The sequence below is a fragment of the Piliocolobus tephrosceles genome, chromosome 1 (assembly GCF_002776525.5).
Source record: "Piliocolobus tephrosceles isolate RC106 chromosome 1, ASM277652v3, whole genome shotgun sequence".
NCBI lineage: Eukaryota > Metazoa > Chordata > Mammalia > Primates > Cercopithecidae > Piliocolobus > Piliocolobus tephrosceles.
This window is the reverse complement of record NC_045434.1, coordinates 107,179,287-107,206,779: the sequence shown is the minus strand read 5'-3', so window position 1 is coordinate 107,206,779 and position 27,493 is coordinate 107,179,287. Positions and strand designations below refer to the sequence as shown.

At 42.4% G+C, this 27,493-nt stretch overlaps 1 protein-coding gene and 1 long non-coding RNA gene across 9 annotated transcripts in view; one reads left to right on the top strand and one right to left on the bottom strand.

Moving 5' to 3' along the window:
• Positions 1 to 640: 640 nt before the first annotated feature.
• Positions 641 to 8,341, bottom strand: LOC111549639. Its single transcript, XR_002733794.2, has 3 exons — positions 7,388 to 8,341; positions 6,067 to 6,219; positions 641 to 957 (listed from the first exon to the last, which is right to left on the bottom strand). It is a non-coding gene; the product is annotated as an uncharacterized LOC111549639 (long non-coding RNA).
• HIPK1 (homeodomain interacting protein kinase 1) overlaps positions 7,371 to 27,493 on the top strand; it is a 49,224-nt gene continuing 29,101 nt past the window's right edge. For 4 of the 8 annotated variants that reach the window (XM_023222817.2, XM_023222815.2, XM_023222816.2 and 1 more), the window contains exons 1-2: positions 7,371 to 7,711; positions 18,922 to 19,999. In XM_023222817.2, the coding sequence (XP_023078585.1) occupies positions 7,501 to 7,711; positions 18,922 to 19,999 (1,289 nt within the window). In that variant the 5' untranslated portion in view covers positions 7,371 to 7,500. Of the gene's footprint in view, positions 7,712 to 7,774; positions 8,116 to 8,191; positions 8,315 to 8,429; positions 8,567 to 8,648; positions 8,789 to 18,921; positions 20,000 to 27,493 lie in introns of those variants that run through there. The other 4 variants (XM_023222819.3, XM_023222820.2, XM_023222818.2 and 1 more) reach the window with 4 other exon arrangements.

The window sequence follows — 27,493 nt, the reverse complement described above, 5'->3', positions numbered from 1 at the left end:
CTTGCAGTGAGCTGAGATCTGGCCACTGCACTCCAGCCTGGGCGACAGAGCAAGACTCCGTCTAAAAAAAAAAAAAGGTGAGAAACTACAGAACAGAGGAAGCATAATAATGAGAAATGATGACCCAAGGAAAGGGAGAAAAAGCACTATTCCTTGCTTTTGCTAAATAAACAGTTGGTATACGAGAAAAGTGAGAAAGAGTAAGATCATTATGTGTGGAAAAGGGAGACATTAGAAATGATTATGGAGGAAGGAGGGTCTGAGGAGTCATAAACATGGGTTGTATAAGGAGTCAAGGCATTTGTTCTTTCCCCACAATAGTCTCTGGGTTGACCCTTGAAAATTAAGGGTAATTGTGCCTTGTCTCTAAATCCTGAAAACCTCCCTCCCTGCCACCCCACTTTTTTTTTTTTTTTTTTGAGACAGGGTCTTGTTTTGTTGCCCAGGCTGGAGTGTAGTGACAAGATCATAGCTCACTGCTGCCTCAACTTCCCGTGCTCAAGCAATCCTCCCACCTTACCCTCCTGAATAGCTGGGACTACAGGTGTGTGCCACCATGCCTGGCTAATTAAAAAAAGAAAGTTTTGTCCTCCATGACATCTGAATAAAATTGTTTTAGAGACAAGATCTCACTATGTTGCTCCTTTTTTTTTTATTTAGATAAAATTGACATATTACTAAACATTTTAAAGTGGACAGTTAGTGCATTTAGTGCATTCACAATGCTGTGCAGCCATCGGCATGCTCTAGTTTCACCTCCCCTTTCATTTATTAGGAAAGCTTGTATTCAAATCTTCTTTAATCCCATAGGATACCCCTTCATCCAAACTTCTGTTCCACTATTCCATCATTTCTGCTAGAACGCAGTCCCCAAAATGTCCATTATTCTAATCCCTGTCACTCTCATGCTAGATATTGTCCATCATGAAACCAGATGAGGGGCCAGAACAACTTTTCCTGTGAGAAGAGAAGTGATAGAGAACGTAGTCAAAATGATTCATTTCATGATTTCTTAGATGTAGCTTATGTGGACCCAAGCAGATTCCTTGGATATTGAGAGCTGAATATGGGTATTGACCGGAATAGATTCTATCATTCAGTTGGACCAAACCATTCTTCCCAGCTTGTCAGTCACCACTGATACCATGAGTAATCCTGTGTAGGAACCACACAGCTTCTGCCCCCATTATGCCACTAAAATCGCTCTCTCGAAGATCAGAATCTCTCTATCATCTCTCTATCTATCTATCTATCTATCTATCTATCTATCTATCTATCTATCTATCCATCCATCCATCTATCTATGTATCTAATCTATCTACCTTAGAGATGGGGGTCTCAATATGTTGCTCAGGCTGGATTTGAACTCCTGGGTTCAATCAATCCTCCTGCCTCAGCCTCCTGAGAAGCTGGGACTACAGGCACATGCCATTATGGACCAGCTAGCAGTGACCTTTCCATAAGCCCCTGAGGTATGGGGATTGTTTCCTAGAGAAGTTAGCTAACCCTAACTATTCATTTGAATAGGCAATGGACAGTGTCTGCCAAATTTCCCTATGCAAGCTTTCTCTGCTAAGGATACTCAAAAGGAGTCTTAAGAGAAAAATCTTGGTGATACCTAAGTCTTGCAACTCTGAGGAAAGGGATGAGTAGGGAAACTGAAGGGCTGACATTCATATCCAAGCATTCAATAATAAATCATTGTGGGCCTAGTGCTCAGATCTTTTTTGTGGGGTGGGGACGGAGTCTCGCTCTGTCACCCAGGCTGGAGTGCAGTGGCGTGATCTCGGCTCACTGAAACCTCTGCCTCCCAGGTTCAAGCAATTCTCTGCCTGAGCCTCCCAAGTAGCTGGGATTACAGGCGCCCACGACCACGCCTGGCTAGTTTTTGTATTTTTAGATGTATTTAGAGATGGGGTTTCACCATCTTGGCCAGGCTGGTCTTGAACTCCTGACTTAGCAATCCACCCACCTTGGCCTCCCAAAGTGCTGGGATTACAGGCGTGAGCCACCATGCCCGGCTCAGATCTTATTTTCTAATATAGTTCCACATTAAAAAAACAGCAATCCGGCCGGGCGCGGTGGCTCAAGCCTGTAATCCCAGCACTTTGGGAGGCCGAGATGGGCGGATCACGAGGTCAGGAGATGGAGACCATCCTGGCTAACACGGTGAAACCCCGTCTCTACTAAAAAATACAAAATTCTAGCCAGGCAAGGTGGCGGGCGCCTGTAGTCCCAGCTACTCAGGAGGCTGAGGCAGGAGAATGGCATAAACCCGGGAGGCGGAGCTTGCAGTGAGCTGAGATCTGGCCATTGCACTCCAGCCTGGGCGACAGAGCGAGACTCCGTCTCACATAAACAACAACAACAACAACAAAAACCAGCAATCCAGGACTCCTCAGAGAAATTGCTGATTCTGGGGCTGGGGCATGGAAAGTACAAGATGAATCTGGAGCATCCTATTTTGGAGACATGCTAAAAAAGACACAGGAGCCAACTTGAAAGGGTATCCATGACTAAATCTGGAAAATTCAAGTTCCAAAATAATTAAGGACAGTAATGAATTATAAACCATTGAAAAAAGTAGTAGTCCATAAGTCTGTATCATTAACAGATAACTAAAAAACCAACTAACTAAATAAGAGACAAGGGAGGATTGGTACAGGCAAAACACAACACATGCTAAATCTAGAGAAAAACGTTTAAAGAGGAGCCAGATATTTGCATTGTCTAAGATGTGTCCCACAGACTGCTTATTAATTACAAGGAAAAAATAGTAAATGCACTGTGAGAAATCATATCCTTTGATAAAGTAATCAAAATTACTATCACCAGTGAAGGACAAAGAGACATTATGTGCCTTGGGATATAATATCCTGAGGGCACAATATCATACATGAAGTATTCTGGCCAGAAATGGATAACCTGAATCTAATTATAAGTAAACATCAGACAAACATAAACAACAAACCTAAAATGAGGATATCCTGAAATGAATAACTTTTTTTTTTTTTTTTTTGAAACGAAGTCTCGCTCTGTTGCCAGGGTGGGGTGTAGTGGAGCCATCTCAGCTCGCTGCAAGCTCTGCCCCCCCGGGTTCACGCCATTCTCCTTCCTCAGCCTCCCGCCACCACGCCCAGCTAATTTCTTTCTGTATTTATGGTAGAGACAGGATTTCACCGTGTTAGCCAGGATGGTCTCGATCTCCTGACCTCGTGATCCACCCGCCTCAGCCTCCCAAAGTGCTGGGCTTACAGGTGTGAGCCACCATGCCCGGCTGTGAAGAACATTTTATTACCCTTTTACCAGAAAAAGGCCTGTATTCTTCAAAAATATCAAAGACAAAGAAAAGCTGAGGAACTGTGCCAGATTAAAGAACACTAAAGAGACATGACAATTAAATGTAATATATGATCCTAAACTGAATCTTGTGCTGGAAAAGAAAAAAATGCTAAAAAAGATGTTATTGGATCAACTGACAACATTTGGAACATGGATGGTAAAGTGTTACAGCAATGTTAAATTTCCTGGAGTTGATAATTGTATTTTGTTTATATAAGAGAATGTACTTATTAGGATATTCAAGTATTATGTGGTAAATGAGCATGATGCATGCAATTTACTTTCAACTGCTCAGAAAAAAAAAAAAAAATGTATGTGGGCCGGGTGTGGTGGCTCACACCTATAATCCTAGCATTTTGGGAGGCCAAGGTGGGTGGATTGCCTGAGCTCACAAGTTCGAGACCAGTCTGGGCAACACGACGAAACCCCGTCTCTACTAAAATACAAAAAAATTAGCCGGGTGTGGCAGCGGGCACCTGTAATCCCAGCTACTCAGGAGGCTGAGACAGGAGAATTGCTTAAACCCAGGAGATGGAGGTTGCAGTGAGCCGAGATCACGCCACTGCACTCCAGCCTGGGTGACAGAGTGAGACTGTCAAAAAAAAAAAAAAGCATGTATGTGTGTAATAGAACTCTATCTATCTATAACTGCAAATGATAAAGCAAAAGGGGCAAGATGTTAATAATCTGGGTAACAAGTATATGGGTCCTCTTTTTGTCACTCTTGCAACATATCTGTATGTTTAACATTATTTCCAAATAAGAAGTATCCTGGGGTCTGGATTTTTAAAAAAATCATTGAAGTTTTCCTACTGTTGGCTCAAGGGACTTTTCTGCTTTTTATCCTTTACTGAAGACCTTCACTCTAATCTGGTTTTCCCAGTTTCACAACCTGTTGACTTCTATTTAAATTCTCTTTTTTTCCTAGCCCCTAGGATTCATAATTTGTTTGAAAAGTTTGCCTAGCCTTAGGGTTCAGTTTCTCTCAAGACACAGCCTTCTCGTCAGCTTCTCCTATTTGGTCTTAAGCACTGCTGCTCTTGGGCAAGTGACTTCTTGCCTGCAACACTGAATCTAGGCTCTAGGTCCTAGAAGGATGTCAGACCCTGAATGAGACTTGAATGCTTCCATTTGCTAACTGCTCCATCTCCCTCTCCAGCTGCTCTGTCTTTGTTAAGGAGGATATATTTCATATATCTGCCCCTTTCTCGCCCTCTTTCCTGTTTACTCAAACCCTCATCATAGTTTTCTGATTAGGATCCCTTTCTCCAGTCTTTACCCACTCCAGCCAGCTATCTTCCTTCACCAACACTAGTTCTCTCTCACATTACCCGTCTGAATAAACTTCTTTTTTGAGACGGAGTCTTGCTGTGTTTGCCCAGGTTAAAGTGCAATGGCATGATCTTGGCTCACTGCAACCTTTGCCTCCTGGGTTCAAGAGATTCTCCTGCCTCAGCCTTCTGAATAGCTGGGATTACAAGCATATGCCACCACATCCGGCTAATTTTTGTATTTGTAGTAGAGACGGGGTTTCACCATGTTGGCCAGGCTGGTCTCGAACTCCTGACCTCCAGTGATCTGCCACCTTGGCTTCCCAAAGTGCTGGGATTACAGGCATGAGCCACTGTGCCTGGCCACCTGTGTGAGTAAACTTCTAACAGCTCTACATTGCTTTTCAAAATCTGACTCAATTTACCTTATTACTTTTATATCCTGCCACTTCTCTGCTTAACTGTAAGCTCCTTCAGGGCACAGACCATGCCTTTTCTTCTGTGTCTCCTTAATTTCTTTTTTCTTTTCTTTTCTTTCCTTTTCTTTTTTTTTTTTTTGAGACAGAGTCTCACTCTGTCGCCCAGGCTGCAGTGCAATGGTGCAATCTCGACTCACAGCAGCCTCCACCTCCTGGGTTCCAGTGATTGTCCTACCTTAGCCTCCTGGGTAGCTGGGATTACAGGCATGCACCACTACACCTAGCTAATGTTTGCATTTTTAATAGAGACGGGGTTTCACCATGTTGGCCAGGCTGGTCTCAAACTCCTGACCTCATGTGATCTACCCGCTTCGGCCTCCCAAAGTGCTGGGATTACAGGCATGAGCCACAACACCCAGCCCCTTAATTTCTTATATAGTGCCTGGCACCGGAAGATGCTCTGTAAATAGTTACTGAATGGACAAATGATGAAACTTTGAAACTTCTTTGACCTTACTATGCTCAAATATCACTTCTGATGTTCTTCTTCGACTCTCTCGCTTATCTTATACATGTCTGCACACGTTTTTGCCTCAATAGACTGTAAGGTCCCTGAGGGAAAAGACCATGCCTTATTCACCTGTCTCATGCATACCTGACCCAGTGTCTAGAAGAGTGTATAGCACAGAGCAGGCACGCAAGCAGTTTGCTGGATGAATGAGTGAATGATACTAAGAGAAGAAAATACAGACTTTAAGAAGCTCCCCGTATAGTGAGAAAGACTGAGGACCTAAAAGCAATGAAAATAGAGGTTAACAAGTGTAAATAAAGAAGGTACAGGTTAATTTAAGTAATCGGATGATGATGTAGAATTCAAATAAAATAAGAGTCAATCAGCAAAGGTTCCTGAGAGGTGAATTCTGAGAGATATTTGAAAAGAGGAAAGGGACATAACTTGAGAGAGCAGGAGTTTAGGAACATGTCAGAGAGTTAGGTTGAACGAAGGCATGACAAACAGTGTGTTTGAAGCTTACATTTTGAGCAGGATCTGTTATACCTAGACCACAGGTTTCTGCCTTTTTTCTGGCCCATCAAGCAGGCATGTTTACCCACTCTTTTTGTCTTCATATTTCCCAGGTCGGCCCAATGTGAGGACTTTAAGTTCTTTAAGTAGTAGAAGGAAGTTTCTGTGAAAATATGCAAACAAAACTGCCTTGTGGGATCGAACATTTTTGGTAACCCTACTTCTCTAGGGAAATAAACTTCCCTGTTCGGGATAAAATGGAACTGCCCCCCGTGTTAAGCCAGAGAGAAAGTCAAATGACTTCCCTTAAAAGGTACTTCAGCACATTTTACAAAAATTATAGTTTTTTTTTTGTGTGTGTGTGTTATGAGGATCCAAGGAAATCAAAGATGTTAATGAGTGAGATCTGAGAAACAAAACTTGATAGTAGAATTTTGTCTTAGCCACATCTGCCCTTCTCCTCAGAGAGTATATGCAAATACCGATGGTGCCCGACAGTCACTTTCTGGGGCTCAGATCACTGCTGCCTCCAGCACTTGTGGGATGGAAAAAATGAAGCGATTACAGTTGCCCTAAAAATGTCCCCCACTTGGCCGGGCGCGGTGGCTCAAGCCTGTAATCCCAGCACTTTGGGAGGCCGAGACGGGCGGATCACAAGGTCAGGAGATCGAGACCACCCTGGCTAATACGGTGAAACCCCGTCTCTACTAAAGAATACAAAAAACTAGCCGGGCGACGAGGCCGGCGTCTGTAGTCCAAGCTACTTGGGAGGCGGAGGCAGGAGAATGGCGTAAACCTGGGAGGAGGAGCTTGCAGTGAGCTGAGATCCGGCCACCGCACTCCAGCCTGGGCGAGAGAGCCAGACTCCGTCTCAAAAAAAAAAAAAACAAAAACAAACAAACAAACAAAAAAACAAATTGTCCCCCACTTCAGGAATCTGAATATTTTACACAGCAGGAGATATATCGGAAGTCCTACAGAATCTCTTGATTTTGGGAGATCGCAACTGCTTTTCCATTAGGATAACCTAATTTTCAGTGTCCTTTTTCTCTGAATGTTGTGCCAACGCGTTCTGTTTCCTAAATACCCAGCCTTACTTCCTTCTGGTAGAGGCAAGAAAATTATGCTAGCATTAGCTCACTGCATGTTTTGAGCATTTGAATTCAGATTACAGCTATTCTCTCTCTTGCTAATGTGAACACAGGTTCCCAAGGCGGCAATGGGAGACTCCCCTTAGGGGCTCTTGACGTACAGGGAGACTTCCAGATAGGGTACACAGATGTCACATTGCTAGAACGTCTCTAGACGGCAACGAAACATTAAAGCCTAACCTGAGGTAATCCTTCACCAGCAGTGGAGCTCCTCTGCTAGGCACTGTCTTCCTGTACACTGCCCAGGCTCTGGGGGTGTCACACTAGACTGTGGTGATGTCACACTAGCTGGGATGACATTTTACAGTTGGATCCCCTACCACTGCCAGGCACCTTTAAATCACCGCGGAGTCTACGGTGCGGAGGGGGCGGGAAGTCCAGCCCCCGCACTCGATCCACGCTGGCTCCCCACGGAGGCCTACCCACTCGAGGCCCACCCACTCCCACTGCGATCAGTACTATGCGGTCGTCCTAGAGAGTCCATTCATCTGCACTTCCGCCTCAGTAGGTGTCATGGCGCGGGGCGGGTGAATAGTTCCGGCGAGGCGGGGCCGTCCGGGTGGAGGGGTTGCCGCTCTGCGTTCCGCTCGTCGGGTCTGGCGACAACGGCGGCTGCGGAGCAAGGGGCCCAGCGGTAGCCCCGGACGGCAGCAGGAAGCCGAGGCGGGAGCGCGCGGGGCTGAGGCGGCGGCGGCGGCGGCGGGAAGGGGCTGGGTGGTGGAGCGGGTGGGAGGCTGAGGAGGCTCCCCCTGCGGGACGGGCGCGGGGACGGCTCCGGGGGGCGGGGGCCGGGGCCCGGGCCGGCTCGCGCGGGGGGTATGATGACCCGGCTGCGGGGCCCCAGATCTCGTCTCCGCCGCCTCCTCACGGCAGCCCCAGCTCGCGGCTGAGAACCAGACACACCGGCGGTGAGTGGGGACCGGCAGGAGGGGGCCTCGGCGGGGAGGGACTTCCCCTCAGCTCCCCGAGGCGGGGCCGGCCGCCGGCTCTCTTGGGGCGCCCAGCCTGCGGGGGGCGCCTTCCTCAGAGGGCCCCTGCCCGGGACCGGGCGCCGCGTCCTGCGGCCCGGCCGCTCGCGGCCGCTGAGGGGATTGCGTTCCCAGGAAGGTGGGCAGGCTCCGGGCTGTTTTTCGGGGCAACTCCCCCTGCCTCCTGCCACTTCTCGCCTGGGCGTGTTGTCCTTAAGTGACGGGACCGCCTTGCGTTTCCTCACTCGGCCGGTTTTTCCCCGGCTGTCGTGGCAGGTTCCCAGTGTGTGGCTTGTGCGTGTGTATTTCACAGCTCGGCTTATCACCATGATTTTGGGTTATTTGTGCTGTGTGGGACCAGGAAGCCGTGCCTGGAGCGGACAACAGTGGGGTGGGTGTGGGAGCTTTTCTGTCGTCTTCGCTGATGTTCTGTAGTCGTTAGGCTTGTAATTTGTAATGACGGTGGACACTACGTGAGACCAGCCCACCTAATGTATATCTGTGTAAGGCAGATCTAGAGGTCTGGCCCAAAGGGAAACTTTTGCTGTCACCTCTTTCAAAGCTTTCGTTAAAAAAACAAAAAAGGAAAGGTGGAGAAACAACCAAAATTCTGGTAAGACCCACACTGTTCACAGGTCTGTGGGGAAGAGTCCCCTTTTTGTGCCTAGCAACCAAGACCTGGAGTTCCGTCTCCAGGAGCGTCGGTCTAACCTCCAGTTTGTTGTGGTGACGAGCCCTGAGCAATGGCCTGTGTTTATGCTGGGGGAGCTTTCTTTCCTGCTTGGGGAGGGGGGTTGAGGATGGGAGGATGGGGGTAGGGAAGAGGGGGAAAAAACCCCCAAGCTCCAGTAAGTCTTGTCTTTACTTAACCACTGATTCTGTTGTAGGTAGACTCATTTAGAGGCAGTCCTGGATGCTCTTTCTTGTCTATTAGTGACACTTTGGGAATTCTCAGTAATTGCATCAAAATAATACTTTCAGCGATAGACTCTCTGTCCCAATCTGTCCTTTATCTTGTTTCTTAGTAACTGGTGAAAACAGCAGTGTGGCTTCCTGCTCCTGATGAAATGGGGTTAAATTAAGTGGCTGATGCCCTCAGCAAACCTACAATTTTCCTTTTGTTTGTGTAAAGCTATTTTTGATTTCTGGTCTGTAGGGTTTTGGTTTTTTTTTTTTTTGTTTGGTTTTTTGTAAGATTATGGAGAATGCAAACCATTACTAGGTTTTTAAATATAGAAGCCTAAAGCTTTCTATAAAACAGTTTAAAATCTAACAAATCATTTGACTTAATTTTCATTATTCATCTGGTGATTTTGGATCTTTACATGCAATGATCTCAGGGTTCTGTGTTATAATGCTGGTATGATGAAGGGTGTCATTGACTTTAAGATACTGTTCCTGGCTTGAAGGATATTTTAGTAAAGTACTTGTGGTTGGAACTGGAGGCAGCCAAGCCAGTAAAGCATCTTAGAATAAAATGGTGAATGAGATCTTATAAATAACTGACTCTGGTTGGCAAGTAGAACTTTTGCTGGTGATACCTTCATGAATAGTCTGTCCTATCTCTCGACACTGTAATTCTGTGGATTTTAGAGCAAGTTCGTTGGTAACTTGAGACTTCAAACCAAACCAGAACTTCCTTCTAAAAGAAAAAGATAATCTCAAAGTTCATAATTCTTTGGAAAATAGACTTCTTTCATTCTGTGCTTTTGTTTTTATAAGCACAGCTCCATCAATGATTTGTTGGTACAAATCAGTGAGTCATACCGGCCTTGTGAAGTTCTTACACTTGGAACTTGTGCAGCTTGTTATATATTGTAACTGGTCTTGAAATTTGAAGTAATTTTGCAAACATGAGCTGTTTGATCTGCCACCTGCATGAGGTATAACAGCAGTCTGTATTTTTTAGGTCTTTTTAAAAAAGTTTACTATTATTCCTCCCGTTTTCTTCCCTTCCTCTCCCTTTGTGCCATTCTGAACACAAGTCATCAAGATTATTTTCCTTTGAGTACCACTTCAACAATCACTGGTTTGTCTCTTGGTTCCTTTTGTTTTTGTTCCTGATCTTCCTTTTAGTTGTTGGAACCCAGCTCCTAAATGCCTAATATATTCCTGTAGTGCATAATTTGGCACTTCAGAAATTTATATCCTGTTTTCACATTTTTCTTTCTTTTTCATGTGTTTTATCATTTCAGCAACATTTTAAGTTCTTTGAAGGTAAGGAAACTGACATTTCTTTTAGATTCTTTAAGGGTACCTGGTACAGTGCTTTCCCAGAGTGCTTAAGGAAAAGGAATTAGAAGACCTGAATTCCTTGCCAGCATTGCTACTCATTAGCTCTGGGTAAAACTCGTTTGGCCTTTTTGGATCTGCTTTTTTTTTTTTTTTAAATTTGAGACAGGGTCTTATTTTGTCACCCAGGCTAGAGTACCATGGTGGGTTCAGGCTGGAGTGCCGCGGTGGGTTCAAGTGATTCTCATACTTCTGCCTCCTGAGTAGCTAGGACTACAGGCACTACAGGCACACACCACCATGCCTGGCTAATATTTGTATTTTTAGTAGAGATGGGTTTTGCCATATTGGCCAGGCTGGTCTCGAACTCCTGACCTCAAGTGATCCACCTGCCTCGGCCTCCCAAAGTGCTGGGATTACAGGCGTGAGCCACTATGCCTGGCCTGGATTGCCATTTTCTCATCTTGGAATTAGGGGGTTTTAGCATCTTTTAAGGTCCCTTTTATCTGTAAGAGTTCCAGTACTTTTTTGCCAGTGTCTTCTGCTCCAGTTAAATATATCTCCTTAATCAACACAGCTTTTTATTTTTCCACATCCTTTGGCATACTAGCATGGCAAAAGTCATCTCATTCTTCTGAAAGAGCCTCCTCCATCTTCCATTCTCCAAACTGCTATTGCCTTACTTAAGTCCCATTTTTCTTCAGCTTTTGCTGGCATATTGTTTATGTTTCATATTGGTCTCTGTTTTGTTAATTTTAACTTTTTCTTATCGTGGAAGCTCCTCACAGTATAGTTTTCTTAATTCTAAACTTTGTAGACCTATAGAACATCATGTGCAGGTACTAAAATGTAGTACCTTTTTACTAAATACGAAGCACTTTTTTTGGGGGGGGGGGACAGTGTCTCGCTCTGTCGCCCAGGCTGGAGTGCAGTAGCATGATCTTGGCTCACTGCAAGCTCCGCCTCCCGGGTTCACGCCTTTCTCCTGCCTCATCCTCCCAAGTAGCTGGGACTACAGGCGCCTGCCACCACGCCTGGCTAATTTTTTGTATTTTTAGTAGAGACGGGATTTCACCGTGTTAGCCAGGATGGTCTTGATCTCCTGACCTCATGATCCGCCCGCCTCAGCCTCCCAAAGTGTTGGGATTACAGGCGTGAACTACCACGCCTGGCCAAGCACTTTTCTTTTGTTCTGTTGCCATAGTCATTCCAAATAAATCTAAGTGAACTATTGATTTTGATACAAAGCAACAGCCTCTGCCACATTGAAGAAGTGAGCTTTAAGTACAGACTAGAAGGGTAAGTGAAAGTTAGGAAAAGAAAAGTCTAAGGGGGAAAATGAAGTTGAGAGGAAACATGTTGAAGGAACTAGGGCCAGAGAAGGCAAGGTGTACTGTGGGAACCCAGAGAGACTTGGTAGTATTGGAAGAGAAAGTGCCTGGGGAAAAGTGCAGATGAAGCAAGGCTATGCAAGTAATCATGGTCCAGATCTTGCAAGGCCTGGTAATCCAAATTAGGAAGTTTTTGGTCTTTTTCGTTAAGTTTTTAAGTGGGGGACAGATACCCTTGTTTTTTTCTTCCTTTTTTTTTTTTTTTTTTTTTTTTTAGATGTGCATTTTTAAAGCTTCAGTTGAAAGGTGAATAATGAATTGGGAGAGGGGAGCTTAGAAAAGGGGCTTGAGGATAGCATCGTGGCTCACACCTGTAATCCCAGCACTTTTGGATGCTGGGGTAGGTGGACCACTTGAGCCTAGGAGTTTGAGACCAGCCTGAGCAACATGGTGAAACCCCATCTCTACAAAAAATACAAAAAAATTAGCGGGGCATGGTGGCATGTGCTGGTAGTCCCAGTTACTCTGGAGGCTGAGGTAGGAGAATGGATTGAGCCCTGGAGGTCAAGGCTGCAGTGAACGAACCATGATCATGTACTGCACTCCAGTCTGGGTGACAGAATCTCAAATAAAGGGGGGAAGTTGAAAGTACAGTTTGGAGGAAACCAGTTAAGCTGTTCAAGTATGGAATTGTGCAGTAGGGGTGGAGAAAACTTAGGAAAGTAGAGAGAGAGTTAGGTGTTTGTTGGAAAGAATTTTCTTCCCAAACTTGTCTCACTTTGGTTTTACAGAAGATGTACTCTTATCATCTGTAAAAATATGTATCAGAGTATGTGATCGACAATATGTACACCTGTGTACATCTGAGGATAAGTGCTAGAACAAGAAATCAATATATAGTACAGTTTTTAGGTCATTTGGCTAACCAACCTTTAAATTGTATGAAGGAGGCAAAGATGACATTGAGCAAAAGCAACAGGAATTTATTACTGGTGTGTCAGGAAAAAAGTTACTGAGGGATAAGGACAAATCAATGGAAGATGATTACCTTGGTTGTCATATCCAACTGTTCCATTCAGGGTTATAATATTTGGATGCTTTTAATAAGATTATCTACCTATAGTGCTTATAGTGTGGAGCACCCAGCAAAGAGATGTTAAATGGATGTGACCATGCCAGGGAGTGGGAAAGTTGTTAATCTGTTTTTGAAAGCCTTGGATTCTAGCAATTATCTTTTAGCAATAAGTACAAGTACCAATGGCCTTTTGCCTGTCATTGCTAATTTGGTATTAATGCACTGGGCAAATTTTGTCATTATATTGAGATGACTGAGTCCTTGGAAAGTCAGGTTTGAAATATAAAGACTTCATTCATTGCTGGAGTCAAGAGGTGCAGCATTTGCGGGAAGTCAAAAATAGCTTTTTATGCCAGGTACGGTGGCTCACGCCTGTAATCTCAGTATTGCGGGAGGCCAAGGCAGGAGAATTACTTTAGAGCAGGAGTTTGACACCAGCCTGGGTAACATAGTAAGACCTCATCTTTGGAAAAAAAAAAAAAAAAAAATTAGCCAAATGCGGCATGTGCCTGTAGAAATTAGCTAAGCGTCCTGGTGTGTGCCTGTAGTCCTAGCTACTTGGATGGCTGAAGCAGAGGATTGCTTGAGCCCAGGAGTTTGAGGTTACAGTGAGGTGTGATCACACCACTGCATTTCAGCCTCAATGACAGTGGCGAGAACCTGTCTCAAAAAAAAAAACAAAAAAAAAAAAACACAATAAATAAATAAATAAATAGCTTTTTGTAAAAAAAACAAAACTTTTAGGTTCAGGGGTACATGTGCATGTTTGTTACATAGGTAAACTATATGTCACAGGGGTTCGGTGTACAGATTATTTTGTCATCGAGGTAATAAGCATAGTGCCTGACAGGTATTTTTTCTGATCCTCTCCCTTCTCCCACCCTCCACCCTGAAGTAGGCCCCAGTGTCTGTGGTTGACCTCTTTGTGTCCATGTGTTCTTGTTCTTTAGCTCCCACTTATAAGTGAGAACAGGCAGTACTTGGTTTTCTGTTCCTGTGTTTGTTTAAGATAGTGGCCCTCCAGCTTCATCCGTGTTGCCTGTTGCTGCAAAGGACATGATCTCGTTCTTTTTTGTGGTTGCATAGTATTCCATGGTGTATATGTACCACATTTTCTTTAGTCTACCATTAATGGGCATTTAGGTTGAATTTCATGTCTTTGCTATTGTGAATAGTGCTGCAGTGAACATGTGCTTGTGTCTTTATGGTAGAATGATTTATATTCCTTTGGATACATACCCAGTGATGGGATTGCTGGATCGAATGGTAATTCTGTTTTAAATTCTTTGAGGAATTGCCACACTGCTTTTCACAATGGGTGAACTAATTTATACTCCCACCAGCAGTACAATTGTTCCCTTTTCTTCACAATCTTGCCAGCATCTGTTATTTTTTGACTTCTTAGTAATATTCATTCTGACTGGTGTGAGATGGTATCTCATTTTAGTTTTGATTTGCATTTCTCTAATGATTAGTGATGTTGAACAGTTTTTCATATGCTTGTTGACTGCAAATGTGTCAAAAATAGCGTTTTAATTTATTGGGTTGCTATTCACATTGGATTAAAAATATCTGTAATTTGCCTCATAGATTCTGATATACAGTAAGTTTTCCACAGGTGTTAATTCTGTTTTTGTTGTTGTTTGAAAGCTCTCCACCTAGGAAGAGACTTGCCCCCCCACTTGCAAAGGCAGGTTTAATGGAACATAGTATCTTTATCCTCTGTCTAGAAATTGCTATTTTAGCTGAATTTCAGAGTAGAATATAAATAAGAGTCGGTTGGTTTTTCTAGGCCAAGATTCTGTGATTCTGTATTTTCTTCTCACCTTGTGTTAGTTGAGGTCAGAATGAGTCTCAGCCACATTGTAAGAGTCCTGGTGGTCTGATACTGACTTTTTGTACATCACACCCTTGCTGTGGGGAAGACCAGTAAAAGAATTCTGAGTTGTCCTTTCCCTTTGAGTGAACTAAATTTGTCCTTATGGATAAAGATTATAATCATTTAATATTAAAACATTCTGAAAAATGTCCTAGAACTTGTGCTTTTTTCAGTGCGCAGTGTGAAGATCTGAAATCATAAGTAATCTTTTATTATGTTTTTTGGGTAAAAAGTTAGCAATAATGTCATCTCTGCTAAATGCAAAATTTTATAGAGTATCTAGTTACGAATACTTTTTTTTTTTTTTTGAGACCGGTCTCGCTCTGTCACGCAGGCTGGAATGCAGTGGCGTGATCTCGGCTCACTACAACCTCCGCCTCCCGGGTTCAAGTGATTCTCCTGCCTCAGCCTCCTGAGTAGCTGGGATTACAAGTGCACGCCACCATGCCCAGCTCATTTTTGTATTTTTAGTGGAGATGGCATTTCACCATGTTGGTCAGATTAGTCTCGAACTCCTGACCTCATGATCTGCCTGCCTTAGCCTCCCAAAATGAATACATTTTTAAAAATTTGGTATTTCATGAATTCTCTTCAGTATTATTACTTTTATGACCCCCCTATTCCTAGACAGTTGGTGCAAACTGCAAATTTTCTATTTAGATTCTTTCACTTTCAGTTACATAGAAGTCATATTTATGTTTTTTGATAGATTGTTAAAATTAGCAGGTGAACAATATTAACATTGTTAATGGAAAACAAATTTAGAAAATTTGCTTCCTTTTGTTGTTCAACAGGTTGGCTTAATTTTATGATAAGAAATACTTATATTTTAATAGGTGCATTTTGTAAAGGAGCTACTTAGTTTCAGATTTTTGTTTTATTATGTTTGGTATTTCAGTGAAGTGGATAGAACAAGATGATTTGTAAATTCAGTCTCACAGTTAAATTGTACTGACTTTAGCTTTTAATTTGTACTTTTTTTCCTCTTCAAAGTTTATATAAATTATGGAAACTCTTAAAGTAAATCTCAACTGGGTTTTAGAAATTGAAGGCAGAGGATTTGTTCTTTCCAGCTGACTAGTCCAGTGCAGGTGGTTTCTAGTTGTATTCAGGCACAAAGAAATGCACATACTGCCTTTTGATTTCTGTAACATCCTTTGTCATGTTTCCTTCCTTTCTTGTTGTTTGTGTTTATTCTCTTGTGATTAGTAACGTTATACTATATGGATTGGAGTAGAGACTTCCCCCATGACTCAAGGACCACACAGATAAAAGGGAGGGAAGACATTAAAAAAAAAAAAAGCAAGGACTGAGCATTTGAAAATACTGCATTTGAATATGAGTGGTAGGGAGTTGTATTTAATGATAGGAGATTGGTAGGCAGGGGTCAAGTAATTCATCCAACAGATATTAAGTATGTATATATTGTCAGTCTGTAGTAGGCTTTGGTGGTATAAGAGAAGAGCAAGACAGATTGTACATGTCCTAGAGCTTATACTGTAGTTGGGAATGTAGCATTAAAGAAATGCTTTCAAGTTAACAGGGTGCTGTGGGAATGCATGGTAGGGGCAGGGGATGATCGTAGGGAGCATTTCTACATGCGGCAGAGGTGACAGAGGGCAGTTTTCGCAGCAGAAAGTCTTAAACATATTTAGAGGGCCTGGAGGTAAGTGGCCTTCCAAGAACTAAAGAAAGAAGGGCAGTGTGGCTAGAATGAGGGTTGAGGGGAGGGAATCAAAGTGGGGAGACGTTGGAAGGCAGCAAGCAGATTTTGGAGTGCATTTTAAGGCAGGTTGAGACAGTTTTTTTTTTTTTTTTTGAGACACAATCTAGCTCTGTTGCCCAGGCTAGAGTGCAATGGAGTGATCACAACTCACTGTGGCCTCAATGTCCCAGACTCAGAAGATTTTCCTGCTTCAGCCTCCTGAGTAGCTGGGACCACAGGCATGTGCCACTTATACTTGGCTTTTTTTTTTTTTTTTTTTTTCAGTAGAGATGGAGTTTCCCCATGCTGCCCTGGCTGGCCTTGAATTCCTGGGGCTCAAGTGATCCTTCCACCTTGGGCTTCTAAAGTGCCAGGATTACAGGCATCAGCCACTGCGCCTGGCCTAATTTTTCTTTTCTTTCTTTCTTTCTTTTTTTTTTTTTTATGCTAATTCTTCCCAGGCTGATCTTGAACTTATGAGCTCAAGTGATCCTCCTGCCTGGGCCTCCCAAAGTGCGGGAATTACAGGCATGAGCGACTATGGCCAGCCAAATTGAGTATCTTGGACTTTATCTCCAAAGCAATGAGAAACCCTGGGAGAAGGGGAAGCAAGATGGTTAAGAAGAGAGAGCGGTTATCCGATTTGCATTGTTTAAAAGCAAAGATCTATTAAGTGGATTAAAGGAGATTAGTTTGGAAGCTACTGGCAGTTTGAACTAGAATGGTGCCAATAAGGTTAGGGGAAAAGGGCTGATTTGAAATAGGAGGTGGGGGGCAGTGACTCACGCCTGTAATCCCAGCACTTTGGGAGGCTGAGTGGGGTGGATCACCTGAGCTCAGGAGTTTGAGACCACCCAGGCAACATGGTGAAAACCCATCTCTACTAAAAATACAAAAAAATTAACCGGGTATGGTGGCGCACGCCTCTAGTCCCAGCTACTTGGGAGGCTGAGGCAGGAGAATCGCTTGAGCTCCAGAGGCGAACGTTGCAGCGAGCCGAGATTGTGCCACTGTACTCCAGTCTGGGCTACAGAGTGAGACTCTGTCTCAAAAAAAGAATAAAAAAAATAAATAAAAGAAATATACTTGGGAGATGGAATGGATAAGATAGAGATTAGAAGTGGAGGAATAAGGGAGAAGAATGAGTCGGGATAATAGTATTAAATATATGTTAGACACTATCACTTTACAGGTATTAAATCATTTAATTCTCAGAATAACCCCATGAGGTAGGTATTGCTATCACCATTGTGTAGCTGAGGAAACAGACATCCCTGATTTTTTTCTTTTTTTTTTGAGAAAGGGTGTCACTCTTTCACCCTGGCTGGAGTGCAGTGGCACGATCACAGCTCACTGCAGCCTCTACCTCTGGGCTCAGGTGATCCTCTCACTTCTGCCTTCTGAGTAGCTAGGACTACAGGCGTGTGCCACCATGCCTGGCTAATTTTTTTTTTTTGTTTTTTGTTGTTGTTGTGTGTGTGTTTGTTTTAGAGACGGTTTCACCATGCTGCCCAGGCTGGAGCTCCCTGATTTCTGGCTTGAGGCACTGGATGTGTGATGGCATCTCATAATTAAGATAGAAAACTGAAGGTGGGGTGGAGGCTCATAAGTTTAATTCTGAATGTATTGAATATGAGGTGTTTATAAAATATCCAAGTTGCAGTGTTAAGTAGTCATTTGGATATTGGGTTTGGAGTTCAAAGCGAGAGAATTCTGGGTTAGAGATAGAGATTTTAGTCTTTTGCAGATGACTAATTTTGAGGCGTAATTATTAAAAAGGGGGAAAGTGTAGAGCAAGGAAAGAGGGATTACTATAGAGCCCCAAGGCATATGAGATTGGATGGTTGAAAATGGAGAAGATAAATATGAAATGGCTTGTATGCTATGTCAGATGTTTGGACTTTATTCTGAAAAGATAACTTTCAGTTTAATCTTTGGGCTTATTGAGCTGGAAGTGTCTCTGGGATATTCAGGGACAGAAAGCTGGACTGTTCTTTATCCTTTCCTCATATTTTTCTGCCAACTTTCCTTGGTGCTTCAGAATATACTCCCTAGCTTTCTCATCATCCTGGTTACTTTTTTTTTGTTTTTTTCAATTTTAGTATTTTTATACTAGAGACAGGGTCTCACTATGTTGCCTAGGCTGGTCTTGAACTCCTCAGCTCAGGAGATCCTCCTGCCTTGGCCTCCCAAAGTGCTGGAATTAAAGGCTTGAGCCACTGTGCCTGGCCCATACTGGTTACTTTTTTCTTTTAAAATGTGGTAGACAGTTGAATGCATTTTATGTATGACTTGAGCGGAGTGGATAATCTTCACTTTGTCCAGCAGGTTCTGTATACTGTTTCTATGAATATAGGTCAAGATTGAATTAGTTTTTGAGGAGAACATTATTACATCATGTTTCTTTTATCAAGTAAAAGTGTGTGTGTATATGTTTTAAACCTAAGCCTTGTATTTTTTTTTTTTTTTTTAAGCCTTGTATCTCTTATCCTTGTGGTCTAATTCCTCCTTTCTCTCAATGTAGGTATGGCATCACAGCTGCAAGTGTTTTCGCCCCCATCAGTGTCGTCGAGTGCCTTCTGCAGTGCGAAGAAACTGAAAATAGAGCCCTCTGGCTGGGATGTTTCAGGACAGAGTAGCAACGACAAATATTATACCCACAGCAAAACCCTCCCAGCCACACAAGGGCAAGCCAACTCCTCTCACCAGGTAGCCAATTTCAGCATCCCTGCTTACGACCAGGGCCTCCTCCTCCCAGCTCCTGCAGTGGAGCATATTGTTGTAACAGCCGCTGATAGCTCGGGCAGTGCTGCTACATCAACCTTCCAAAGCAGCCAGTCCCTGACTCACAGAAGCAACGTTTCTTTGCTTGAGCCCTATCAAAAATGTGGATTGAAACGAAAAAGTGAGGAAGTTGACAGCAACGGTAGTGTGCAGATCATAGAAGAACATCCCCCTCTCATGCTGCAAAACAGGACTGTGGTGGGTGCTGCTGCCACAACCACCACTGTGACCACAAAGAGTAGCAGTTCCAGTGGAGAAGGGGATTACCAGCTGGTCCAGCATGAGATCCTTTGCTCTATGACCAATAGCTATGAAGTCTTGGAGTTCCTAGGCCGGGGGACATTTGGACAGGTGGCTAAGTGCTGGAAGAGGAGCACCAAGGAAATTGTGGCTATTAAAATCTTGAAGAACCACCCCTCCTATGCCAGACAGGGGCAGATTGAAGTGAGCATCCTTTCCCGCCTAAGCAGTGAAAATGCTGATGAATATAATTTTGTCCGTTCATACGAGTGCTTTCAGCATAAGAATCACACCTGCCTTGTTTTTGAGATGTTGGAGCAGAACTTATATGATTTTCTAAAGCAAAACAAATTTAGCCCACTGCCACTCAAGTACATCAGACCAATCTTGCAGCAGGTGGCCACAGCCTTGATGAAGCTCAAGAGTCTTGGTCTGATCCACGCCGACCTTAAGCCTGAAAACATCATGCTGGTTGATCCAGTTCGCCAACCCTACCGAGTGAAGGTCATTGACTTTGGTTCTGCTAGTCATGTTTCCAAAGCTGTGTGCTCAACCTACTTACAGTCACGTTACTACAGGCAAGTGGCAAATGCTGAAAGAGTTCTGTCCTTATATTTAACATATACCCCATAGGCTACATATAGCAGTGAATTGGTTTATAGATTCTGAGATAGAAATAGAATATGTTTTAGCTCATTCTATGTGTGTGACATTCCTATATATGACATTTTCTTATTTCTGAAATTTTATCTAGCACTGGAAAAATTAACTCAGTCTGATTCTGAAAGTTGTTACTAGTTGAATTATACTAGCACCTGGTTCTTTTCTTTAGTATCATTATACCTCATTTTCCCATTTTATTTATTTAATTTATTTATTTATTTTGAGACGGAGTCGCGCTCTATTGCCTAGGCTGGAGTGCAGTGGCACAATCTCGGCTCACTGCAAGCTCCGCCTCCCGGGTTCACGCCATTCTCCTGCCTCAGCCTCCTTGAGTAGCTGGGACCACAGGCACCCACCACCATGCCCGGCTAATTTTTTTGTATTTTTAGTAGAGACGGGGTTTCACCATGTTAGCCAGGATGGTCTCGATCTCCTGACCTTGTGATCTACCTCCCTCCGCCTCCCAAAGATCTGTGATTACAGGCATGAACCACTGCACCCGGCCTATTTATTTATTTTTTTGAGATGGACTTTCACTCGCCACCCAGGCTGGAGTGCAGTGGTGTGATAACAGCTCACTCAGCCTCCACCTCCTGGGTTCAAGTGATTTCTCCTGCTACTCCTGTCCCGAGTAGCTGGGACTACAGGTGCCTGCTACCACGCCTGGCTAATTTTTTTGTTTTTAATAGAGATGGGGTTTCACCATGTTGACCAGGCTGATTTCGAACTCCTGACCTCGGGTGATCTGCCTGCCTTGGCCTCCCAGTGATTACAGGCGTGAGCTACCATGCCCAGCCATTTTCCCATTTTAAAGAGTCTTGAAATATACAAAGATATTTATTTATTTGTAATGAATCTGAGCATATGCTGCTGTTTTTTTGAAGCTCTTATCTTGGCAGGTAAAATAACTTGGGACTAACTCCAGGTTTAACTCTAGTAACATTTTATTCTTTTACATTTTCTTCTGTAGTAGCATGAATTGGATTAGATGATTGCTACAGTCTCTTCCTGTCTTAACATTCTCTAAATACTTTGAACTTATTGGGTTATCCTAGAATGGCCTTGACCCAAGTACCTTATACTTTAATGATATATATTTCTAGATTGATACTTTTAATTTAGTTACCATTTTAACATATAATAATTATTGGGACAGTATGTAAATGCTGATATATATACTTTTGTCTATATCATAACCAAGGCTTTTAAAATGTGCTTTTTGTCAGCACCCATTTACTTACTTGCCTAGTTATTAATTTTAAGGAATCTAATATTTAGTTTTAATGGCCATACATTAAATACAAATCATGTAAGCATCTAATCAAGAAGTGAAATAATAAGCAAAAACATAGATAACCTATAAAATATGTTTTAAGGAGCTATACATGCCAGATACCTGTAATAAAATTTGAGGAAACAGAAATTCTGAATTAATAATTTTATATTATGTGTGAAAATAATGTGAAGATATTTTAACCCATGCAAGGACTTAGAAAAAATGTCATCTGCATGTTTACTTTTTTAAAAACATTGTGGTAAGATCTTTGTAATAGAAAGTTTACAGTTTTAACCATTTGGTACCACTCAGTGTGTTAAGGATATTCACAGTGTTGTGTAACCATCACCGCTGTCTGTTCAGTATATTCACAGTGTTGTGTAATCATCACTACTATTTCCAAATGTTTTCATCACCCAAAACAGAAATTCTAACCATTAAGCAATAACTCCCTATTCTCCCTTCTTCCTACCACTGGTAATCTTGATTTGACTTTCTGTCTCTATGAATTTGCCTATTCTAGATACTCCTTGTAAGTGGAATCATACAATATATGTCTTTTTGTGTCTAGTTTATTTCACTTAGCATAATGTTTTTGAGGCTGATCCATGCTGTAACATGTATCAGAACTTCATTCCTTTTATGGCTGTATAATATTCCATTGTTTGTATATACCACATTTTGTTTATCCATTCATCTGTTGGTAGATATTTGGGTTGTTGCTACCTTTAGGCTGTTGTGAATAATGCCACTATGGACATTGGTGTACAAGTATCCTAGTCCCCATTTTCAGTTCTTTTGGGTATATAACTAGGAGTGGAATTGCTGGGTCACATGATTATTCTATGTTTAACTTTTTGCAGAATTACCAAACTATTTTCCACAGAGGCTGCACCGTTTTACATTCCCACCAGCAGTGGATGAACATTCCAGATTTCTCCACATTTTCTCTAACATTTGTTATTTTTTTTTTATTTAAAAAAAATTGTTTGTTTATTTTTACAGAGACAGGGGCTCCCTCTATTGCTCATGCTGGAGTGCAGTGGCGCAATCATAGTTCATTGTAGCCTCCAACTCTTGGGCTTGAGCAGTCCTCCCCCCTCAGCCTCCCAAGTAGGTAGGACTACAGTCACACTCCACCATACCTGGCTAATTACTATTATTTTACTTTTTGTGGAGATTTGGTTTTGAGGGTCTCATTTTGTTGCCCAACCTAGTCTCAAACTACTGGCCTCAAGCCATCCTTCTGCCTCAGCCTCCCAAAGTTCTGGGATTACAGGCATGAACTACCACTCCTGGCCTTGTTTTGGTTTTTAAATAATAGCCATGCTTTTTTTTTTTTTTTTGAGATAAGAGTTTCACTCTTGTTACCTAGGCTGGGTGCAGTAGTGTGATCGTGGCTCACTGCAGCCTCTGCCTCCCGAGATTCTCCTGCCTCAGCCTTCCGAGTAGCTGGGGCCACGCGGGCACCTGCCACCACACCCAGCTAATTTTTGTATTTTTAGTAGAGACAGGGTTTTACCATGTTGGCCAGGCTGGTCTCGAACTCCTGACCTCAGGTGATCTGCCCTTGGCCTCCCAAAGTGCTGGGATTATAGGCGTGAGCCACTGCGCCTGGCCAATAATAGCCTTTTTTTTTTTTTGAGACGGAGTCTTGCTCTGTTGCCAGGCTGGAGTGCAGTGGCACTGCAGGGCTCACTGCAGCCTCCACCTCCCAGGTTCAAGGAGTCCTGCCTCGGTCTCCCAAGTAGCTGGGACTACAGGTGCCACCATGCCCAGCTAATTTTTGTATTTTTAGTAGAGACAGGATTTCACCATGTTGGCCGGGATGGTCTTGATCTTTTGCCCTTGTGATGCACCGGCCTCAGCCTCCGGAAGTGCTGGGATTACAGGCATGAGCCACTGGGCCCAACCAATAATAGCCATCCTTATGGGTGTGAAGTGGTATCTCATTGTGGTTTCGATTTGTATTTCCCTAATGATTAATGATGTTGAACATTTGTTTTATTTTGTTTTGTTTTGAGACGGAGTCCCACTTTGTCATCCAGGCTGGGGTGCAGTGGTACGATCACGGCTTACTGCAGCCTTGACCTCTCAGGCTCAAGCAGTCTTTCCCACCTTAGCCTTTCGGTAGCTGGGACTATGGGCATGCACCCCCACACCTGACTAGTTTTTTGTAGTTTTAGTAGAGAAAAGGTTTCACCGTGTTGCCCAGGCTGGTGTCAAACTCATAGGCTCAAGTGATATGCCCGCCTCGGCAACCCAAAGTGCTGGGATTACAGACATGAGCCACCATGCCCAGCCCGGCATTTTTTTATGTGCCCGACATTTGTATATCTTCTTTGGAGAAATGTCTGTTTAAGTCCTTTCCTCGTTTATTGAATTGGGCTTTTTGTTGTTGAGTTGTATAGTCTCTATACTAAATTTTCATCTATTCCTTGGGTTACCTTTTTACCTGTTGATAGTGTTTGACATGGAAAAGTTTTTAACTTTGGTGAAGTGCAGTTTGTCTACTTTTTCTTTTGTTGCTTGTGCTTTTGGTGACTTACCCAAGAAGTCATTGTTAAATCAAAGTCATACAGATTTTCCACTGTTTTCTGTTAAGAGTTTTATAGTTTTAGCTCTTATATTTCAGTTTTTGATTCTTTGTTGATTTTTGTCTATGGTCCAAGTTACAAATCCAGTGTAATTCTTTGGCATGTGACTATTCAGTTCTTCAAACACCATTTGCTGAAAAGACTATCCTTTCTGCATTGGGTGGTTTTGGCACACTTGTTGGAATCATTTGAACATACATACAAATAATTCTTATCTTCTATTGCTTTCCCATTTTCAGTTTTGGGCTGTCTATTCCATTAATCTATGTATGTCTTTATGCCATTACCACACTGTTTTGATTATTGTAGCTTAGTAGTAAGTTTGAAATCAGGAAGTGTGAGACCTCCAACTTTGTTCTTTTTCAAGATTGTTTTGGCTATTTGGGGTCTTTGAGAGTCCATATAAATTTTAGGATGGGTTTTTCTATTTTATACAAAAATCATAATTGCTTTTTATTAAGGATAGCATTGAATCTATAGATCGCTTTGGGTAGTGTTGACAGCTTAATATTAAGTCAGTCCATCCTTATTTCTTTATATCTTTTTACAGTTTTATAAAACTGGTAATTTTTACTTGAGGTGAGGTAAAGAAACTCTTAGAGCCTTCGTTTTCTGGTTTTATGCTGCCCTAGGCAACCTTGGCTAACTTTAAGAATCTCATCTCTATTTATTTATGCCTTGGGAGATTTAAGTTCCAACTACATTTGCTTTTTAATACTCTCCTTTGAGCAGTCTCACCACCAGCCACACCCACATACATATATATAGCATACTCTACTGGTGAACTGAAGAGTTCAGCACAGCATCCCATTTTGAGTCCTCAGGAGGGACTAGGCAGACCGCAGCTGAAGGAGGAAGGCTGATCAGCTTTTCCTTTCTGTCTTGACTGTGTGTACAGGTGTTCTTTAAGTATTTGTTTGCCCTGTCAAAGACAAAGTGCATTCTCTTGTGATAACAGAGTAGTTTTTAAATTGAAAGAGAGCAATAGGAGATAAAAATTTTTTGACTTTGTTATAATTGGGGCATGTTAATACAAAATAAAATGAATTATTTGACTGCTTAGCTTTCTGTGATAATGTAATTCTTTTGAATAATTTTCAATGTTAGGTTGCTGATCTTTGTATTTTTTTATCCTTTTAATTTAAGCTGTCAATTGATTCATTTTGGTTTTTTTTTTATAGAAACTACGATTTTCAAATCTTCAAAGTTACCTTCAACAAAGCTTTCTTTAAATTCACTGCATTATAGTTGTTGACTATAATTTTAAGTGGAGCTAAGTTTGCCTCTTAAAAACAGGAGTTCATTCTGTGTGTTACTGAGTAATTACCCTGTATACTGAAGTTCAGTACCCAGGGCTTGACTATGTTTAGGATTTAACATGAGTGTTCTGTTGTGTCACAGTAATACTTGATAATGAGCCTAAGGCAGATGGAATAGCAGCTCAGGCATTCCTTCTTTATCACTAGTTTTATCCGCAGTGGTCCTCTTAAGCTTCTTTCATGTTGCTTTGTTGCTGTATTAGAGACCATTAAGTCCTCACCCTTCTGTCTTTCAAAAAACCTCTGTGAAATCCATTTGGCTGGTGAAGCATTCTGACTCCAAAGCTAGTCCTCCTCTTACCCTCTTTTTTAGTTTACGTTGCTTTGTCTTTCTGATAACTTGCCAAAGTATTATCAGCTCACATAAATTTGCCACCTCGCTGTGTCCACTGGTCCTGGGCATGGCTAAATGATTCAGGCAGTGGAAATAATATACTTTATTCTCTGGCTCACTGTAAATGTGCAGACTCCAAGCAAAGCTCCTGTCTTTGGGGCTTGAGTTTTAGAGACAAAGGTTTGCCATGCTTACAAGCTGAACGTTTTTCCCTACTGAACTAGCCAGCCTTTATTTCAAGCTGAATCACTTTGTTACTTAAGGAAGGAAAAGGTCTAGAGAAGGAAAATGTATCTTCCGTTTATCCTAGACAAACAAATAATCTAATTTCCTCTGACAGTCAAACTATAGTTTCACCTAAGCCACTGATGCAGGAAGTTAGGTTTTAAGTAACCTCTCTAATCTGGTAAGTAGGTTTGATGTCTCTGAGATAGGAAGAAAGAAACGAGAATGTTCATGGAAATAATCAGTGATTTGTGTTAAGTGATTCTAACCTTAGCTTGCTCTGGGTGCCAGTGAAATTAACCTCAACAATGTTGGTTGGAAGAATTTTTCAACTTAAAGAAGTTTGAAGCTGGGGAACCAAAAGGCAGGGATTGTTGTTTCTATCACTTAACTGTAATAACCAAAGCCTGTTTAGTATTTGTTTTTTAAGGATGGGATGTGTCTTCAGAGAGGAGACTTGCCGTCTTCAAAGCACAATCAATGCCATTTTCCTACTGAAGTGAACACGGCCAGTTTTAAACAGTTTCTTTCACTTTCCTGTGCTTCTGTAGTTAACCTTTTTTACCGCCCAGTTGTTAGAATGTTAAAGCTGGAAAGGGACCTGGAAGAGTAATTATCTATCTCCGCTTCCTTATTATACAAATGAGGTAGAACCAGAGTTTTACTTGTCTATAGAGTTTATATTGAGGGATTAAGAAATAATGAGGCCAACAGGAAAGATGTAATGAAAATAATTCTAATAATTATAATCTGGATTCACAGTTTAAAGTATTCAGTCCTTAGAGATGAACCTGCTCGAGTGATGCCTTACTGTTCAGTAAAGTAGAAAATAACTTGTCTTTTTGCTTCGTAGAGTTTGGGTAAGTCTAACATTTATAGGCCCAAATAATACAAAGCCCTCAATGAACTAAGCAGCCTTACTGGTTTTTTGTTTATTTTTGAGACAGGGTCTCAGGCTGTAGTGCAGTGGTGCAATCATGGCTCACTGCAGCCGTGACCTCCTGGGCTCAAGGGATCCTCCCACCTCAGCTTCCTGAGTAGCTAGAACTACAGGCACGCACCACCGTACCTGGCGAATTTAAAAAAAATTTTTGGTAGAGATTGGGTCTTGCCGTGTTGCCCAGGCTGGTCTCAAACTCCTGCTCAAGCGTTCCTCCTGCCTTGGCTTCCCAAAGTGCTGGAATTATAGGTGTGAACCGCCGTTTCTGGCCATATATATATATATATATATATTTTTTTTTTAACTGCTTTCCTTTTTTGTTTTTCCTTTTGCTATTTGCCTTTTTATAAGGTGGATGTGGTAGAGTTGCTGTTTTGACTGAGCTTTTGCTGGAAATCCTTAACTGCTTTTGTCACTCCAAAAGCAGGGTGAGACCAAATGAAAAAACTTTCAGCCAATCTTCAGTTTGTTTTTAAAAAATGGGACTTGGGGGCTGTGGAAGTGATGCTTTCCTTAATTTCCCAGAAAACTTTAAGCTCTAGATAGTTATCATATATTATTGCTACCTTCCCTTCCCCCACTCCCCCGACGGAGTTTCTCTCTTATGCCCAGTCTGGAGTGAATTGATGTAATCTTGGCTCACTGCAACCTCTGCACCCTCAGGTTCAAGCGATTCTCCTGCCTCAGCCTCTGGAGTAGCTGGGATTACAGGCACCTG